This window comes from Dipodomys spectabilis, unplaced genomic scaffold (assembly GCF_019054845.1).
Source record: "Dipodomys spectabilis isolate Male_0828 unplaced genomic scaffold, ASM1905484v1 ptg000054l, whole genome shotgun sequence".
Classification (NCBI taxonomy): domain Eukaryota; kingdom Metazoa; phylum Chordata; class Mammalia; order Rodentia; family Heteromyidae; genus Dipodomys; species Dipodomys spectabilis.
Window position 1 is genome coordinate 13,716,990 of NW_024870731.1, and position 15,102 is coordinate 13,732,091.

Genomic DNA, 15,102 nt, shown 5'->3' on the forward strand with positions numbered 1-15,102 from the left:
AAGCAGGGGCTGGGAAGGTGGCTCAGTGGTAGAGCGCTTGCCTTGCATGCCTGAGGCCCTGGGTTCGATTCCTCAGCACCACATAAGCAAAAAGAAAAAAGCCGGAAGTGGTACTGTGGCTCAAGTGGTAGAGCGCTAGCCTTGAGCTGAGGGACAGTGCCCAGGCCCAGAATTCAGGCCCCACGACCGGACCCAAAAAATAAAAGAGAAAGCAAAGTCTTACTATAAATTTTAATTAGGTTTGTCTAAGTTTGCATCAGACTATACTTGTAAGTTTTGTTTGTGATAAAGTCATCTTTTCTTTCCTTGTTTTTTGGAAAAGAAACAGTTTCAAGGATTTAGTATTAGTCATGGTTGTTGGGTTTGAGGGGTTTTTTTTGTTTTGTTTTGAGATATAGTGTGTCATTATGTAGCCCAGGATAGTCTGAAACTCTTAAATAGTTCAAGACAGCCTGAAACTTAGGTTTCTCTTTCTTCAGCCTCCCAGTTCAGGGTTATAAATGTGTACCACTATAATTTTAGGTGTTTGAAATTTATTTTTTAAGCTAGTGCCTCAGGCTTCTGTCTATAGTCCTAGCTACTCAGGAGGCTGAGATCTGAGGATCATCATTCAAAGCCAACTTATGCAAGAAAGTCATAAGACTCATCTTCAGTTAACCAACCAAAAGCCATAGTGTGTGGCTCAAGTGGTAGATAGAGCACTAGTCTTGAGCACAAAAGCTCAGGTATAGCTCTAAGGCCCTGAGCTCAAGCCCCAGGACTGGCAACAATGCAGGGCGGCAGGTGGGGGGAGGGGGAGTATTTTTATTCCACAAGAACTTTTCATTAGTATCATTTAATGTAAGTTTCAGAATCTTAGGAAATAGATATTTCTGCTGATATTATTTAGAAATTGGAAGTTTGAACCTAACTAAGATATATTTAAAATGAGATTCACTGTATGAATTCATAGAATCTAGGTCAAAGACATTTCCAGCTTTAATGTTTGAAAATTCAGATGATTGTACCTCCTTGGTACTAAACCAGTTGACCTAAATAATAACATTTAAAATGTTATATATGTGGTTATATAAGAATAGAATCATCCTCTCTATAACACTATAAACTGATAGAAAGGAATTACGTCTGTGGTTTACATTTGGCAAAACTTGATACACTGGTACAGTTTGGACAAAGAGATTATTCTTCATGAGTTAGTTTAGGAAAGGATTTGAGTACCACACTTTAGCTGAAAGGAGGAGTGATAGGGCTAAAGAAGAGTCCTCAGTACTAGAGTTGATAGGAGAAATTGCTAGGCAAGGTGGCTGCAAGCTGCTAAAATTGTGTGAGTCTTTTGCCGGAGGATGTTGCTAGTAACATGCTGTTGAACTGAACTCAGTCCCCTTGTGTGGCTAGTTTGTTTTGTTTGTTTCTACGTTTCTTTTCTTCTTCTTCTTCTTCTTCTTTTTTTTTTTTTTGCTGGTTGTGGGACCTGAACTCTGGGTCTGGGCGCTGTCCCTCAGCTCTTCAGCTCAAGGCTAGCACTCTACCACTTGAGCCACAGCGCCATTGCAGCCTTTTCTGCTTATGTGGTATTGAGGAATCGAACCCAGGGCCTCATGCATACAAGGCAAGCACTCTACCCACCTTCCCAGCCCATTTTTGTACATTTCATGTCTTTATTCTGTTAATTGAATTTACACAGATCTTTTAACAAAGGATCATTCTAAAATGATACTTTTGGTACTTTCTTTGTATTGAAATTAGACTCAAAAGCATAGAAAAAGAAAATTCTTAGGACAAAATATGAGAGAAGTAGGAAGAAATATGGAATCTATTGAACAAATTCAAATTATATAAGATCTATGTTGAAATAATGGTGATTGGCAGTATTATTACATTTTAAAAGGTAATGTAACAAATATGAACTGGGTCTCAATCACTAAAATATGCCAGAACAAACAAATGCAACAGAGCTTTGTGTCATCAGTGTAGATGTTTTAAGAAATGTACTCATCGTTAGGTTTCTGGTGGGTTTAGTTTCAGGAGATATGCTTCCCCTGGAAGTACAGAAACCTGCAAGTGCTCAAATCCTTTCTATAAATTGGCACTGTGTTTACACATAACCTCTGTGTAGCCTCCCATATACTCAAGTCATCTCTAGATCACTTACAATACCTAATTCAATGGAAATGTTGCATAATTAGTTATATTGTAATTGTTAGTGAAAAATGAAAAATTCTATACATGTTCAGTACAGAAACAACTTTCAGCTAAGTATTTTTGTCATATGTTCGGTTGAATCCACGGATACAAAAGGCTGACTGCATTGTTTTTTCAGGAATATCAGTATCTATGAACTTAATAAATTGTAGAGCAATATAGAAATGGAGACTTAGACTGGCTTAATATTATAACAGTCTTTCATTGTACTGCACAGGTCTTGTACAAAGGCATATATCTGGTTTGAAGCACCTGGTTTTGTATTTACTTAAAGCTTGTATTAACTAGGCATGCAGTATATCAAGTTTTCCAGGTATTTTCTGATGTGAAAACATTGAGCATAAATGATAAACTTATTACAGATGTTTTCTGCTTTCAGCTGCTTTTCTAACCCAAACTGTGTGTCTTGATGACACAACAGTAAAGTTTGAAATATGGGATACAGCTGGTCAAGAGAGATACCATAGCCTAGCACCAATGTACTACAGAGGAGCACAAGCAGCCATAGTTGTGTATGATATCACAAATGAGGTAAGTACTAATCTTACTCTGAAGCTAGTTTGAAGATCCAATTCAGAATTGATCAGAGGCTGGGAAGGTGGCTTACTGGTAGAGTGCTTGCCTAGCATACATGAAGCCCTGGGTTCAATTCCTCAGTACCACATAAACAGAAAAGGCCAGAGGTAGCACTGTGGCTCAAGTGGTAGAGTGCCAGCCTTGAGCAAAGGAAGCTCGGGACAGTGCCCAAGCCCTGAGTTCAAGCCTCAGGACTGGCAAAAAGAAAAAATTGATTAGAGATTTTAAAAATTAATTTTGATAGCCAAAGCTTTGCAAGTAAAATTATAATATGGAAGTATTTCAAATGGTGTAATTTCCTTTTCAGGGTTGCCTTTAGGAAGTATTTATAAAAGCCTCTCTCACACAGATGCTTCATAGCCATTTTTTGCCCTACACCAATACCTTTTCCTTTGTTTAAATAGGAGTCTTTTGCAAGAGCGAAAAACTGGGTTAAAGAACTTCAGAGACAAGCAAGTCCTAACATTGTAATAGCCTTATCAGGAAACAAGGCTGATCTAGCAAACAAAAGAGCTGTAGATTTCCAGGTATGGTATATTTAAGTGTATGTGTGTGTGTGTGTGTGTGTGTGTGTGTATATGTGTGTGTGTGAGAGAGAGAGAGAGAGAATGTTTAAACTCAAGGCCTAGGCACTGTCTCTTAGCCTTTTTGCGTAAAGCTGGCACTCTACCACTTGAACCATATCTCTCCTTCCAGCTTTTTGGTGGTTGAGAGTCTCATGGACTTTTCTGCCCAATCTGGCTTCTAACCATGATCTATGGATCTTTGCCTTCTGAGTAGATTACAGGCATAAGCTGTCAGTACCCAGCTCCAGAAGCACATTTTTTTGTAAATGATTTTAAAATCTTTGAAAATAGGAAATACAGATTTTAAAGAAATATAATGTACTTCATGTACTACTAATATTTTTCATGTAGTTAGAGGTATATACTGTTAAGTGGTAGAGTACTTGCCTGGCATGGACCACAAAAAATATATTTATCCTGTTGAAACCTTTTTTTTTTTTTTTTTTTTTTTGTCGGTCATGGGGCTTGAACTCTGGGCCGGGGCGCTGTCCCTCAGCTCTTCAGCTCAAGGCGAGCGCTCTACCACTTGAGCTACAGCGTCACTTCCGGTTTTCTGGTGGTTTATTGGAGATAGGAGTCTCACGGTCTTTCTTGGCCAGGTTGGCTTTGAACCGCGATCCTCAGATCTCAGCCTCCTGAGTAGCTAGGATTACAGGCGTGAGCCACCAGCGCCCGGCTTGAAACCATTTTTTTTATTTTTTGTTGGTCATGGGGCTTGAACTCTGGGCCTGGGCTCTTCAGCTCAAGGCAAGCCCTCTACCACTTGAGCTACAGTGCCACTTCCAGTTTTCTGGTCGTTAATTGGAGATGAGTCTCACAGGCTGGGAAGGTGCTCAGTGGTAGAGTGCTTGCCTTGCATACACGTGGCCCTGGGTTTGATTCCTCAGTACCACATAAGCAGAAAAGGCTGGAAGTGGTGCTATGGCTCAAGTGGTAGAGTGCTAGTCTTGAGCTGAAGAGCTGAGGGACAGCACCTAGGCCCAGAGTTCAGGCCCCAAGAATGACAAAAAAAGAAAAGTCACAGACTTTCTTCTCCTGGCTGGCTTTTAAAACAGAATTTTTAAATACTGTTTTAGTTTTATGGTAGTATACTGTGTGAACTGATTTTGCTGACCTAAACAGTTTAAAATTTTGGGACTGGGAAGGTGGCTCAGTGGTAGAGCGCTGGCCTTGCATGCCTGAGGCCCTGGGTTCGATTCCTCAACACCACATTAGCAAAAAGAAAAAAGCTGGAAGTGGTGCTGTCACTCAAGTGGTAGAGCGCTAGCCTTGAGCTGAAGAGCTGAGAGACAGCGCCCAGGCCCAGAGTTCAGGCCCCACGACCGGACCCTAAAATAAATAAATAAAATAAAATGTTATATACCAACAGTGCAGAAATAATGATTGTCCTCTACCATTATCCATCTATATCCACTCACTGTAGGAAGTATTGTCCCTTTTATTTCTTTTTCTACTCATTACCAATGTCTGTCAACATTTATAATACACATAATCATAACATACATATATATATATATATACATATATATATATATATATATATGATTTTTGCTCACATCTGGTTATTTTTTTTTTTTTTTGTTTATGTGGTGCTGAGGAATCGAACTTAGGGCCTTATGCATGCAAGGCAAGCACTCTACCACTGAGCTACCTTCCCAGCCCTACATCTGGTTATTCTTAAAAGGACATTCAGAAATAAAGTATAAAAAATGCAGTTTATTTTGTCACCTGAGATAGATGATTCAGAATATTCTTTCTTCAAAATAAGTGCTTATAGTTCTAAAAGAAACCTTCTTTTTTGGTTGGAAACTGGGACTTCAAGTCACTGCCTGACACTTTTGCTAATTGACTAGCATTCTACCAACCATGCCTCCAGCCCCTTAAAAACAAGCCTTCTAATCAGAATTTCTTAAACCACCTCTCAGAAAAGTCTAGTTATAGCTATATAATATTAGCTATAATATGTAGCCATATAATATAGCTATATGTATATATGTGTGTGTGTGTGTGTGTGTGTGTAGAAGCTGAGCACTAGTGGTTCACACTTGTAATCCTAGCTACATAGGAGGCTAAGATCTGAGGACCATGTTTCAGATCCAGCCCAGGCAGCAGAAACATCTGTAAGACTCTTATCTCCAGTTAACCACCGAAAACCAGAAGTATCACTGTGGCTCAAGTGGTAAGAACACTAGCCTTGAGCTGAAGAGCTCTGGGACTCTGAGCCCAGGCCAGAGTTCAAGCCCCACAACCGATAAAAAAGTATCAGTGGCAGAATAATTTTGTTTTGAGGATGGTAGATGGAACTAAAAGGAGACTGTTTCTTTTTTTTATGTGTGGGGGGGGTCCGGTCATTGGGCCTGGGCGCTGTCCCTCCGCTCTTCAGCTCAAGGCTAGCACTCTACCACTTGAGCCATAGCACCACTTCCGGCTTTTTTTTTTTTTTTGGTTATGTGGTGCTGAGGAATCGAACCCAGGGCCTCATGCATGCAAGGCAAGTGCTCTACCACTGAGCAACCTTCCCATTGTTTCTTATACCATTAGGTATTAAGCTGGCCCATTACACATGGGGTTTTATTTATGTGGCAGCCATGTTAGGTGTAATATCTATTATTCTTTCCGAGACAGTTAATCTTCACAGTATACAATGGTAAAAGAGTACTTAAATGGTAGTCAAAAGTGGCCTGTCCAGGCCTGGGTGGCCCACACCTGTAATCCTAGCTACTCAGGAGGCTGAGATCTGAGGATCATGGGTCAAAGCCAGCCTGGACAGGAGAGTTCGTGACATTCTTATCTCCAATAAAGCACTCAGAAAACTGCAAGTGGTGCTGTGGCTGAAGTGGTAGAGCACTAGCCTTAAGCTGAAATGCTAAGGAACAGTGCCCAGGCCCAGAGTTAAAGCCCCACAACCGACCAAAATAAAAAGACCTGTCCAGTACTTCTTCAAAGGAGCCTCCATTTCTTGATCAAATGGGAAAGATAATTTGTTGCTTCTCAGAACCACTGTGAGAAAGGTGGTAATATATTCAGACTGTAGAGTCAGACTGAAGTGTAGAGCAGTAACATAATTTTCAAGGGAATTATTCACTTGATACATTCAAAATTATGTTGCTGTCAAAATTCATTCAAAACTGTGAGGGTGGCATTCAGTACTTGAAGCCATATATGGTATTTGACTGCTCTTTGTCTTCTTTATTACAGATAATGGGCCTAAGTAAAAATTGAATTGAAGTCAGAGAAATTCTTGTATTTAGAGTGAATAAAGTCCTTTCCCCTGAACTCATTATATGAAAGCAGATTTAAGCAGAGCACCAGTGACTCACGCCTGTAATCTCCAATAAACCACTCAGAAAACTCGAAGTGTTGCTGTGACTCAAGTGGTAGAACACTAGCCTTGAGCTGAAGCGCTCAGGGACAGCACTGAGGCCCAGAGTTCAAGCCCCAAGACTGACAGAAAACAAAAAAGCAGGTTTAATGTTATAACAGAAGGATTTGGGCATAATAATGCAGGAAGTTATGACAAAAAGAAAATATTCAATGATAAATTTCCCATGCATTGCTTCTACCTTTGTTAAAACTTAATATAGTTGTTGATGCAGGTAATCAAGTTGAAAAAAGCAGATGTGTTGTAATGTATGTGCATGGATATATCTCATTTTTCTTACCAATAGGAAGCACAGTCTTATGCAGATGACAACAGTTTGTTATTCATGGAGACATCAGCTAAAACATCAATGAATGTAAATGAAATATTCATGGCAATAGGTAAGATTTATAGTAATTATTTTAAAATGATAACCGTGTATAGATCTGTCTGCTTTAAAAAAAAAAACTCGAGTCTTTTTTAACTGATTATACTACTTTCATAGTCCCTTCCACTAAGCAGTATTTTGTTAGTAATATATTTGAAAAATCATTACCTATTAGGTTGTAAATCATTACCTGATAGGTTCTAATACTAACAGTTTTGGCACATTTCTTCTAGGGTGAGCTATAGTTATTTTTTGGTTGGTTGATTGTTTAATGCTTATCCTAGGGCTTGAACTCAGGGACTTGAGTTTTTTGTTCAAGGCTAACACTCTACAACTTGAGCCATGGCTCCACTTCAAGCTTGTTTGGTGCTTAATTGGAAATAAGAATGTTTCTGGGCTGGAAAGGTGGCTCAGTGGTAGAGTGGCACTGTGACTCAAGTGGTAGAGCCCTAGCCTTGAGCTGAAGAGCTGAGGGACAGTGCCCAGGCCCAGAGTTCAGGCCCCATGACCGCCAAAAAATTAATAATAATAATAATTAAAAGGGCTGGAGATGTGGTTCAAGTGGTAGAATGCCTGCTTCTAAGAGAGTACAGAGCTAGGATTGAAAGTTCAAGGCCAACCTGAGCAACTTAGAAAATTCCAGATCAGCATAGACCACATAGCAAGATCCTGCCTCAAAACAAAAACAAAAAAAGGTCTAAGCCAGGCACTAGTGGCTCACACCTGTAATCCTAGCTAAGGAGGAAACTGAGATCTGAGGATCACAGTTCAAAGCCTCGGGCAGAAAAGTCTTGAGACACTCATTTCCAATCAACTACTGTGAAAAAGCCAGAAGTTGCACTGTGGCTCAAGTGATAGAATATTAGCCTTGAGCAAAAGAAGCTCAGAGACTGTGCCTAGGCCGTGAGTTCAAGTCCCAGGACCAGAAAAAAGAAAAAGTTTCAGACTTCCCTTCCTGGACTGGCTTTGAACCAAGATCCTTAGATCTCAGCCTCCTGAGTAGATATGGTTACAGGTGTGAGCCACCAGAATCCAGCTATAGTTGGTTTTCTAAAGATTCCATGCTCACTCATATAGTCCTAGCTACTCATGAGGCTGAGATCTGAGAATAGCAGTTCAAAGCCAGCAGGAAAGTCCATGAGACACTTACTTTCAATTAACCACCAGAAAACCTAAAGTGGCTCTGTGGCTCAAGTGATAGAGCACTAGCCTTGAGCTGAATAGCTGAGGGACAGCTCCCAGGCCCAGAGTTCAAGAACCACAACCAAAAAAAAAAAAAAGATTCCACTGAAAGTTGGAATAAGTACATGTTTTCTTTTTTGTTTGTTGGCCGTGGGGCTTGAACTCTAGGACTGCGTGCTGTCCCTCAGCTCTTCAGCTCAAGGCCAACACTCTACTACTAGAGCCGCAGCACCACTTCTAGTTTTCTGGAGGTTAATTGAGATAAGAGTTTTATAGCCTGGTGCTGGTGGCTCTCGCCTGTGATCCTGGCTATTCAGGAGGCTGAGATCTGAGGATCCTGGGTCAAAGCCAGCCTGGGCAGGAAAGTCCCATGAGACTCTTAACTCCAATTAATCACCAGAAAACTGAAAGTGGCCCTGTGGCTGGAGGTAGAATGCTAGCTTTGAGCTGAAGAGCTCAGGGACAGTGCCTAGGCCCAAAGTTCAAGCCCCACGACCAACAACAACAACAACAACAACAAAAAGAATCTCATTTTCTTTCTTTTTTTGGGGGGGGGGGGGCAGGGATAGGGCTGTCCTGGTGCTTGACTCAGGGCCTGGGCACTGTCCCTGAGTTTCTTTTGTTCAAGGCTATAGCACTCTACCACTTTGAGCCACAGTGCCACTTTTGGCTTTTTCTGTGTACGTGGTACTAAGGAATCAAACCCAGGGAATCATGTGTACTAGGCAAGCACTCTACCACTAAGCCACATTCCCAGCCCTCCTTACTTTTTTGTATGTGGTAATCCCCTCCTTTTCTGTGGGAATATATTCTGAGACGCTCCCTTGACTGCCTAAAACCTTAAATCCATATTGAACCCTGTGATACAATGTTTTTTCTATCTCTGGGTTCTTTGATTAGGGAACAACCTGCCTGTTCCACCTTGACTACTACACACTTAGCACACACTAGCTATTAGTCTTGCATCTTGAGATGAAAAAGTAGGACCAGTACAGATTCTTCAGTTTCATAAAAAGGAAAGATTCCTTTTTAAATGAATTATGTTGTGAGGCTGGGAAGGTGGCTCAGTGGTAGAGCGCTTGCCTTGCATGCATGAGGCCCTGAGTTAGATTCCTCAGCACCACATAAGCAAAAAAGAAAAAAGCCGGAAGTGGCGCTGTGGCTCAAGTGGTAGAGTGCTAGCCTTGAGCTGAAGAGCTGAGGGACAGCGCGCAGGCCCAGAGTTCAGGCCCCATGACCAAACCCAAAAAAATAAATAATTAATGTTGTGGATTGACTGCTAACAATAGTACAATACCACTGCAGAGCAGCTATATCCCAGCCTTGAAGATTTGTTTTATGTCATTTGGTTGGGTTTGGTTTTTGAAACTAGCAACCTAGGCTGACCTTTAGAGAGAGTGTGTGTGTGTGTGCGTGCGTGCGTGCGTGCGTGCGTGTGTCATGGGGCCTGAACTCTGGGCCTGTGTGCTGCCTCTCAGCTCTTCAGCTCAAGGCTGGCCCTCTACCACTTGAGCCACAGCACCATTTCTGGCTTTTTCTGCTTATGTGGTGCTGAGGAATCGAACCCTGGGCCTCATGCATGCAAGGCAAGCACTTAACAACTGAGCCACCTTCCCAGCCATCGAGGATTTGTTTTTATGGTTGATCAGATTTTTTTTTTTTTTTTTGGTCCGTGTAGGGCTTGAACTCTGGGCCTATGTACTATCCCTCAGCTGGCACTCTACCACTTGAGCCACAGTGCCACTTCCACTTTTCTGAGTGGTTTATTGGAGATAAACTTTTCCTGGGCTGGCTTTGAACCACAATCCTCAGCTATTCAGTAGCGAGGATTACAGGCGTGAGCCACCAGTGCCCAGCTTACCATCAGATTTAAGTCAAGAATTTTTGTAGTTTCTCTCGGGAAGCGAAGCGTTTCATGGTTTTCCTTCTACATACCAAAACTTCCCATATCCTACTTTGGTGCTTCAGAGCCATTATTTGGTAATATTTTGCTTTAACACAAACACTGATACCAAGATAGTCTGATTGAGCTGGTTATAAGGATACATTGGAGAGTGCTAAATACAGTATAATTGAGGTCTACATCAGGATAGATTGAGATGGTGCAAGTTTTCATCATGTGACACAGAACAGTACCCCGTTTGAAGCATGAATTACTACTAGAATTTTCCATTTAATATTTCAGCCCTGAGCTATAGGAGTATGAAATCATAAAGGAGGAGACTACCAAAGGAAGAAGAAAATAAGCTCAGCAATATTAACTATATATGACCCAGGTGCTGGTGGCTCATGCCTGTTATCCTGGCTTCTCAGGAAGCTGAGATCTGAGGGTTGCTGTTCAAAGCCATTCCAGGCAGCAAAGTAAATTGGAGATAAGAATCTCCCGTTAACTACTGAAAGCCAGGCAGAGAGATGTGGCTCAAATGGTAGAGCATTAGTCTTGAGCAAAAAGTTCAGGGACAGTACCCCCAAAAGGAAAGTTAACATTTAGAAATAAAAAAAAAAAAAAAAAAGACTGGCAGTGTTACTCAGTGGTAGAGTACTTGCATAGCATGCAAACTCTCCTTGAGTTTGATTCCCAGCAATGCAAAAAATAGTGGGAGGAGGACATAACCAAATAGACACTAATTTGTTCAGATATGTAATGAGATCTTTTGTTGTTGTTGTTGTTATAAAATACCTACATTTTTTTTCTTTAGTGTTTACTTGAAATTAGATTGGCTCCCATCTGGAAAAAAATCTCAAGTATATGTAGGATTATCTTTTCTTCATGCGGTTTTTTTTTTGGTTTTGGTTTTTTGGAAGTGCTACAGAATATACTTGGTAGACTTGACACTTTCCCTTTGAGCCCTGATCTTGGCTATTTATGCTTTGAGGTTTTTGGTTTTTGATGCCTGTCTTGGAGCTTGAACTCAGGGCCTGGGTGCTATCCCACAGGTTTTTTTTGCTCAAGGCTAGTCACCTACCACTTGAGCCACAGCTCCATCTATGACTTTTTTGGTAGTTAATTGGGCATAAGAGTCTCTTGGACTTTGTTGCCCTGCTAGCTTTAAACTGAGATCCTCAATCTCAGCCTCCTAATAAGCTAGAATTACAGGTGTGAGCCACCAGAGCTTGCACTCTGGCAGTTTTTGAAATAGGCTTTTTGCCAAAGCATTGCTCTTTCTTTTGCTTCCTGCTGTACCTAGATAGGGAGTATATGCCACCATTCCCAGGTTTCTGTTAAGATGCAGTCTCTCAAACTTTTTTTTGCCGGGCATGACCTAGAGCCATATTCCTTCCAATCCTAGTCTCCCATGTAGCATTTACCACCAAACCCACTGTTGGCTGAGATGGGCTTTTGCAAACATTTTGCCTGGGCGGGCCTCAAAGCATGATACTTTCAACTTCAAATTCTTGAGTAGCTAAAATTACAGACATGAGCCCTTATGCCTAGCCAGTCCAAGTTTGGTGTGTTGGATCACACAATACCATAGGATTATATAATTTTTCCAGTTTGTGGACTACAAAGTAGCTTATTATATTTATAACTTCCAGCTCTCCAGTTTTTCTTATTCAGTTGTAATTGGTGAAAGCCTTTTTAGAAATATGCTCAAGAGTGAGATAATTTGCTTAATCCAAAACCTAGTTTGTTTCTTATTATCAGTACATAATGCTAGCATACTCTGTGTCTGCTACTAGTTTTTCTCACCTATAGGGCATTGCTTATAAATACATTTAACTGAGAATTTATCATTATTCTTTATGCTGCAATCTACAGAGCAGTTCCTAGAGGAATTGGCCCATTTGAAGCTTTCTTCCCAAATTTCAGTGCTCCTTCCTGCCTCCAGACCACTTCCTAGCACCTGAGACTCTAAAGATAGTTAATGCTCTTGTAGAATAGCAGAGAAAAATAATGCAGGCTGGTGTTGCAGCTCAGTGATAGAATACTTACCAAATATATACATACCACCCCTGGACTCCATCCCCAGCATCACAAAAGGAATAAAAATAATTAACAAACTAAAATGTAAGTGGACATTCAGATTTTGTGTGTGTGTGCCACTCCTGGGGTTGAACTCTCAGGTCTTGGGCACTGTCCCTGAGCTTTTTGCTCAAGGCTGGTGCTCCACTACTTGAACCACAGCTGTACTTCCAGCTTTTTTGGTAGTTAATCGGAGATAAGTATCTCACCGACTTTCCCTTGCCCATGCTGGCTTTGAACAATGATCCTCAGATCTAAGCCTCCTGAGTAGCTAGGATTGCAAATATGAGCCACTAGTGCCCAGCTCTGAGCATTGGGAAACTGTCAGGCAGGCAGACAGGTGTGAGGTACCAGTTGGGGCAAAGCAGGCACTTTTTAATCATTGGGGCACAGCCTACAACATAACCATTACCTTTAGAGAACTTAGCAGAATTAAAGCTGTACACATTGGTTTGGAGCTTTTGATAGGCCACACTCTTTGACAAGAGGAAATTGAATTTTAGTTTTAGAGATAGGGTCTTCAAGAAAGATTCTGCCTTATATTAGATTCAGCTGCTGGGTGAACTACGTTAAGGTTAGCCCATAGGAGGAGAAAATGTAGATCTTTAAAAGGTGAAGGCTATGGAAGGCAGGAAGGAAATAGGAGATCCAATCTGTCATAATTCTGAGTGTTAGATTGCATAGTAGAGGACAGGCTTTGTTAAGGTTATAATGCTTGTGCTTGTAGTGATACCTGTTCATATCTGAAATTGTTCTCAAGTGTTTGTGACCGAGCCAGCATGGTAGTATACTCAGGGACTGAGTGAGTGAGTTTGAGTCTCACCTGTGCTAAACCGTGAGGCCCAGTCCCAGAGGTTGAGAGGAGGGTGACTGATAGTTCACACAACAATGATCCTTAATAAAATTATATGGCAAGATAATTAAGCAGCAGCAGCTGACAAACATTGCTGCTCACAGATACACTCAGCAAGTCAGATGGTCTCACTATGTGTCTAGCCTGCTTTTGAACTCCAGGGGCTTATGTGACCTTCCTACTTGAAGCTCCAGAGGGAGTAGCTAGGACTTTTGATAACTATGTGCCTACATCTCATTCCTTCCTTCTCCCAAACACTCAGCAATTAAGCTCCTTTAATACAGCAACCAGTATTTTTTAGTAGATACTAGTATTAGCAACCAGTATTATTTAGTAGATACTAAGTAAGCACTGGAAAAAATTGAGCATTTAGTTCTGTGAAAGTGGGGATAAACTAACTGCAAAAAAAATGGTTTACATAAGTAAAAGAAAGTAACTTTAGTATGACTATTTTGATTGTGTTTATTTGGTCATTTCTTCTCTCTCAGCTAAAAAGCTACCAAAGAATGAACCACAGAATCCAGGAGCAAATTCTGCTAGAGGAAGAGGAGTTGACCTTACTGAACCGACACAGCCAACCAGGAGTCAGTGTTGTAGTAACTAAATCTCCAGTTTGAACTAGCTGGAATTTTCTGCTTCCTAAACATTAATAACAGTGGAATTGGAGCATTTAACCGGCCCAGTATGACTTCCAAAAAGAAGAGACTTATGATAGATGTCAAGTTTCTAATACAGGATTATTTTAAGTGTTTTGAACTTAATTTTTTTTAATAACGTGCATGTATCCCTCTGACTAATGTTTCAGCAATAGAAAGGGAAATGACTGTGTATAATTGTTTCATTGGAAGTTAGAGGGAATAATTTCTCATCATTAGGGATAAAGACAAATGACTACTTGGACCTATAGTCACTCAGTTTTTCCAGACTGGGACAATGGTCATCTCTGAAAATGATTTGGAAATTAACTAATTTGGGCTTTTGAAAAACATTTTTAGAAGGAGATTTTAAAAATATGCCTAGCTACAGTATTCACATCAATGATCATTTCTTCTGTTATCTAAAGTCTACATTCCACAGTTAATAAATTACTACAAGGAAATGGTCCCACTTCTTCAGGAAGAAAGAAGAAATGTTTGTAGCACCTAAATTGTAGCTAGTTGTTTTTTTTTTTTTTAAGTAGGATTTTAATAAGTCATCTGTAACCCCATCTTGTTCTAGGAACACAAAAACTGATAAATGCATTTTAATGGGTAGTGTAAGCTCATCAACAAAAAATGGAAACCAACCAGGTGTCTGTGATTTCTATTTAATCACTGCTGGCCATTATATATATCTTGTAAGGGAGGGAGGGGCTCTTGTTCCCTCCCGATATAATAGAGTCAGTGCACTAACAATTATGTACGTTTAAACTTGATTATTTTAAATTTGATCTTCAACTGTACTGTAAATAGGGTACTGCATTGTAGTCTCCATATGTTTATTATTTTCTGTAATATTTAAGAATTGCTTAAAAGTATACAAAATGTACAGTTACTAAAACAGCTAATTATTTCTTTCTCCTCCTTTGAAAAGAAGGGGCTTCAGGTTGTTCCTACATGGCTAGAACCATAATAAACAATGCACCTGTAATTTGTAACATAAGTATTATGATGCTAGTAACAATCTTGCAGCTTTGTTTTTCAAAGTCTATTTTATTTTGATCAGTTCAGTATATTGCACTAATTATTTTAGGTATTTTCATTATATGAAATCTACCATGTGTCAGAGATGATTTAATCTATTTAAGTGTTGAACTGCTAGCAGAACTTGTACATTTTACAGTAATTGAGAATTAGTAAGGAAAACAGTTCACCAGTGTTTAGTTTTATATTGAGGTGCTCAGGTTGGAATAAAGTGGTATAAAAAGCAGTACTTGTTTTTCTCTTTTTTAATACAAACAGTGCGTGTCTATTGATAGTATTATATAAACCAAAGTCTGCTGTTAAAATTTTCTTACGATCTTTAGTAATC

General features: G+C 40.2%; 1 protein-coding gene across 1 annotated transcript in view; it reads left to right on the top strand.

The window, feature by feature from the left end:
- The window catches only part of Rab5a (RAB5A, member RAS oncogene family), a 35,659-nt gene extending 21,382 nt beyond the window's left edge, over positions 1 to 14,277 (top strand). Inside the window, exons 3-6 of the mRNA XM_042680054.1 lie at positions 2,582 to 2,733; positions 3,183 to 3,305; positions 7,013 to 7,106; positions 13,581 to 14,277. Of these exons, the coding sequence (XP_042535988.1) occupies positions 2,582 to 2,733; positions 3,183 to 3,305; positions 7,013 to 7,106; positions 13,581 to 13,696 (485 nt within the window). The 3' untranslated portion in view covers positions 13,697 to 14,277. The remainder of the gene's footprint in view (positions 1 to 2,581; positions 2,734 to 3,182; positions 3,306 to 7,012; positions 7,107 to 13,580) is intronic.
- The last annotated feature ends 825 nt before the right edge of the window (positions 14,278 to 15,102 follow it).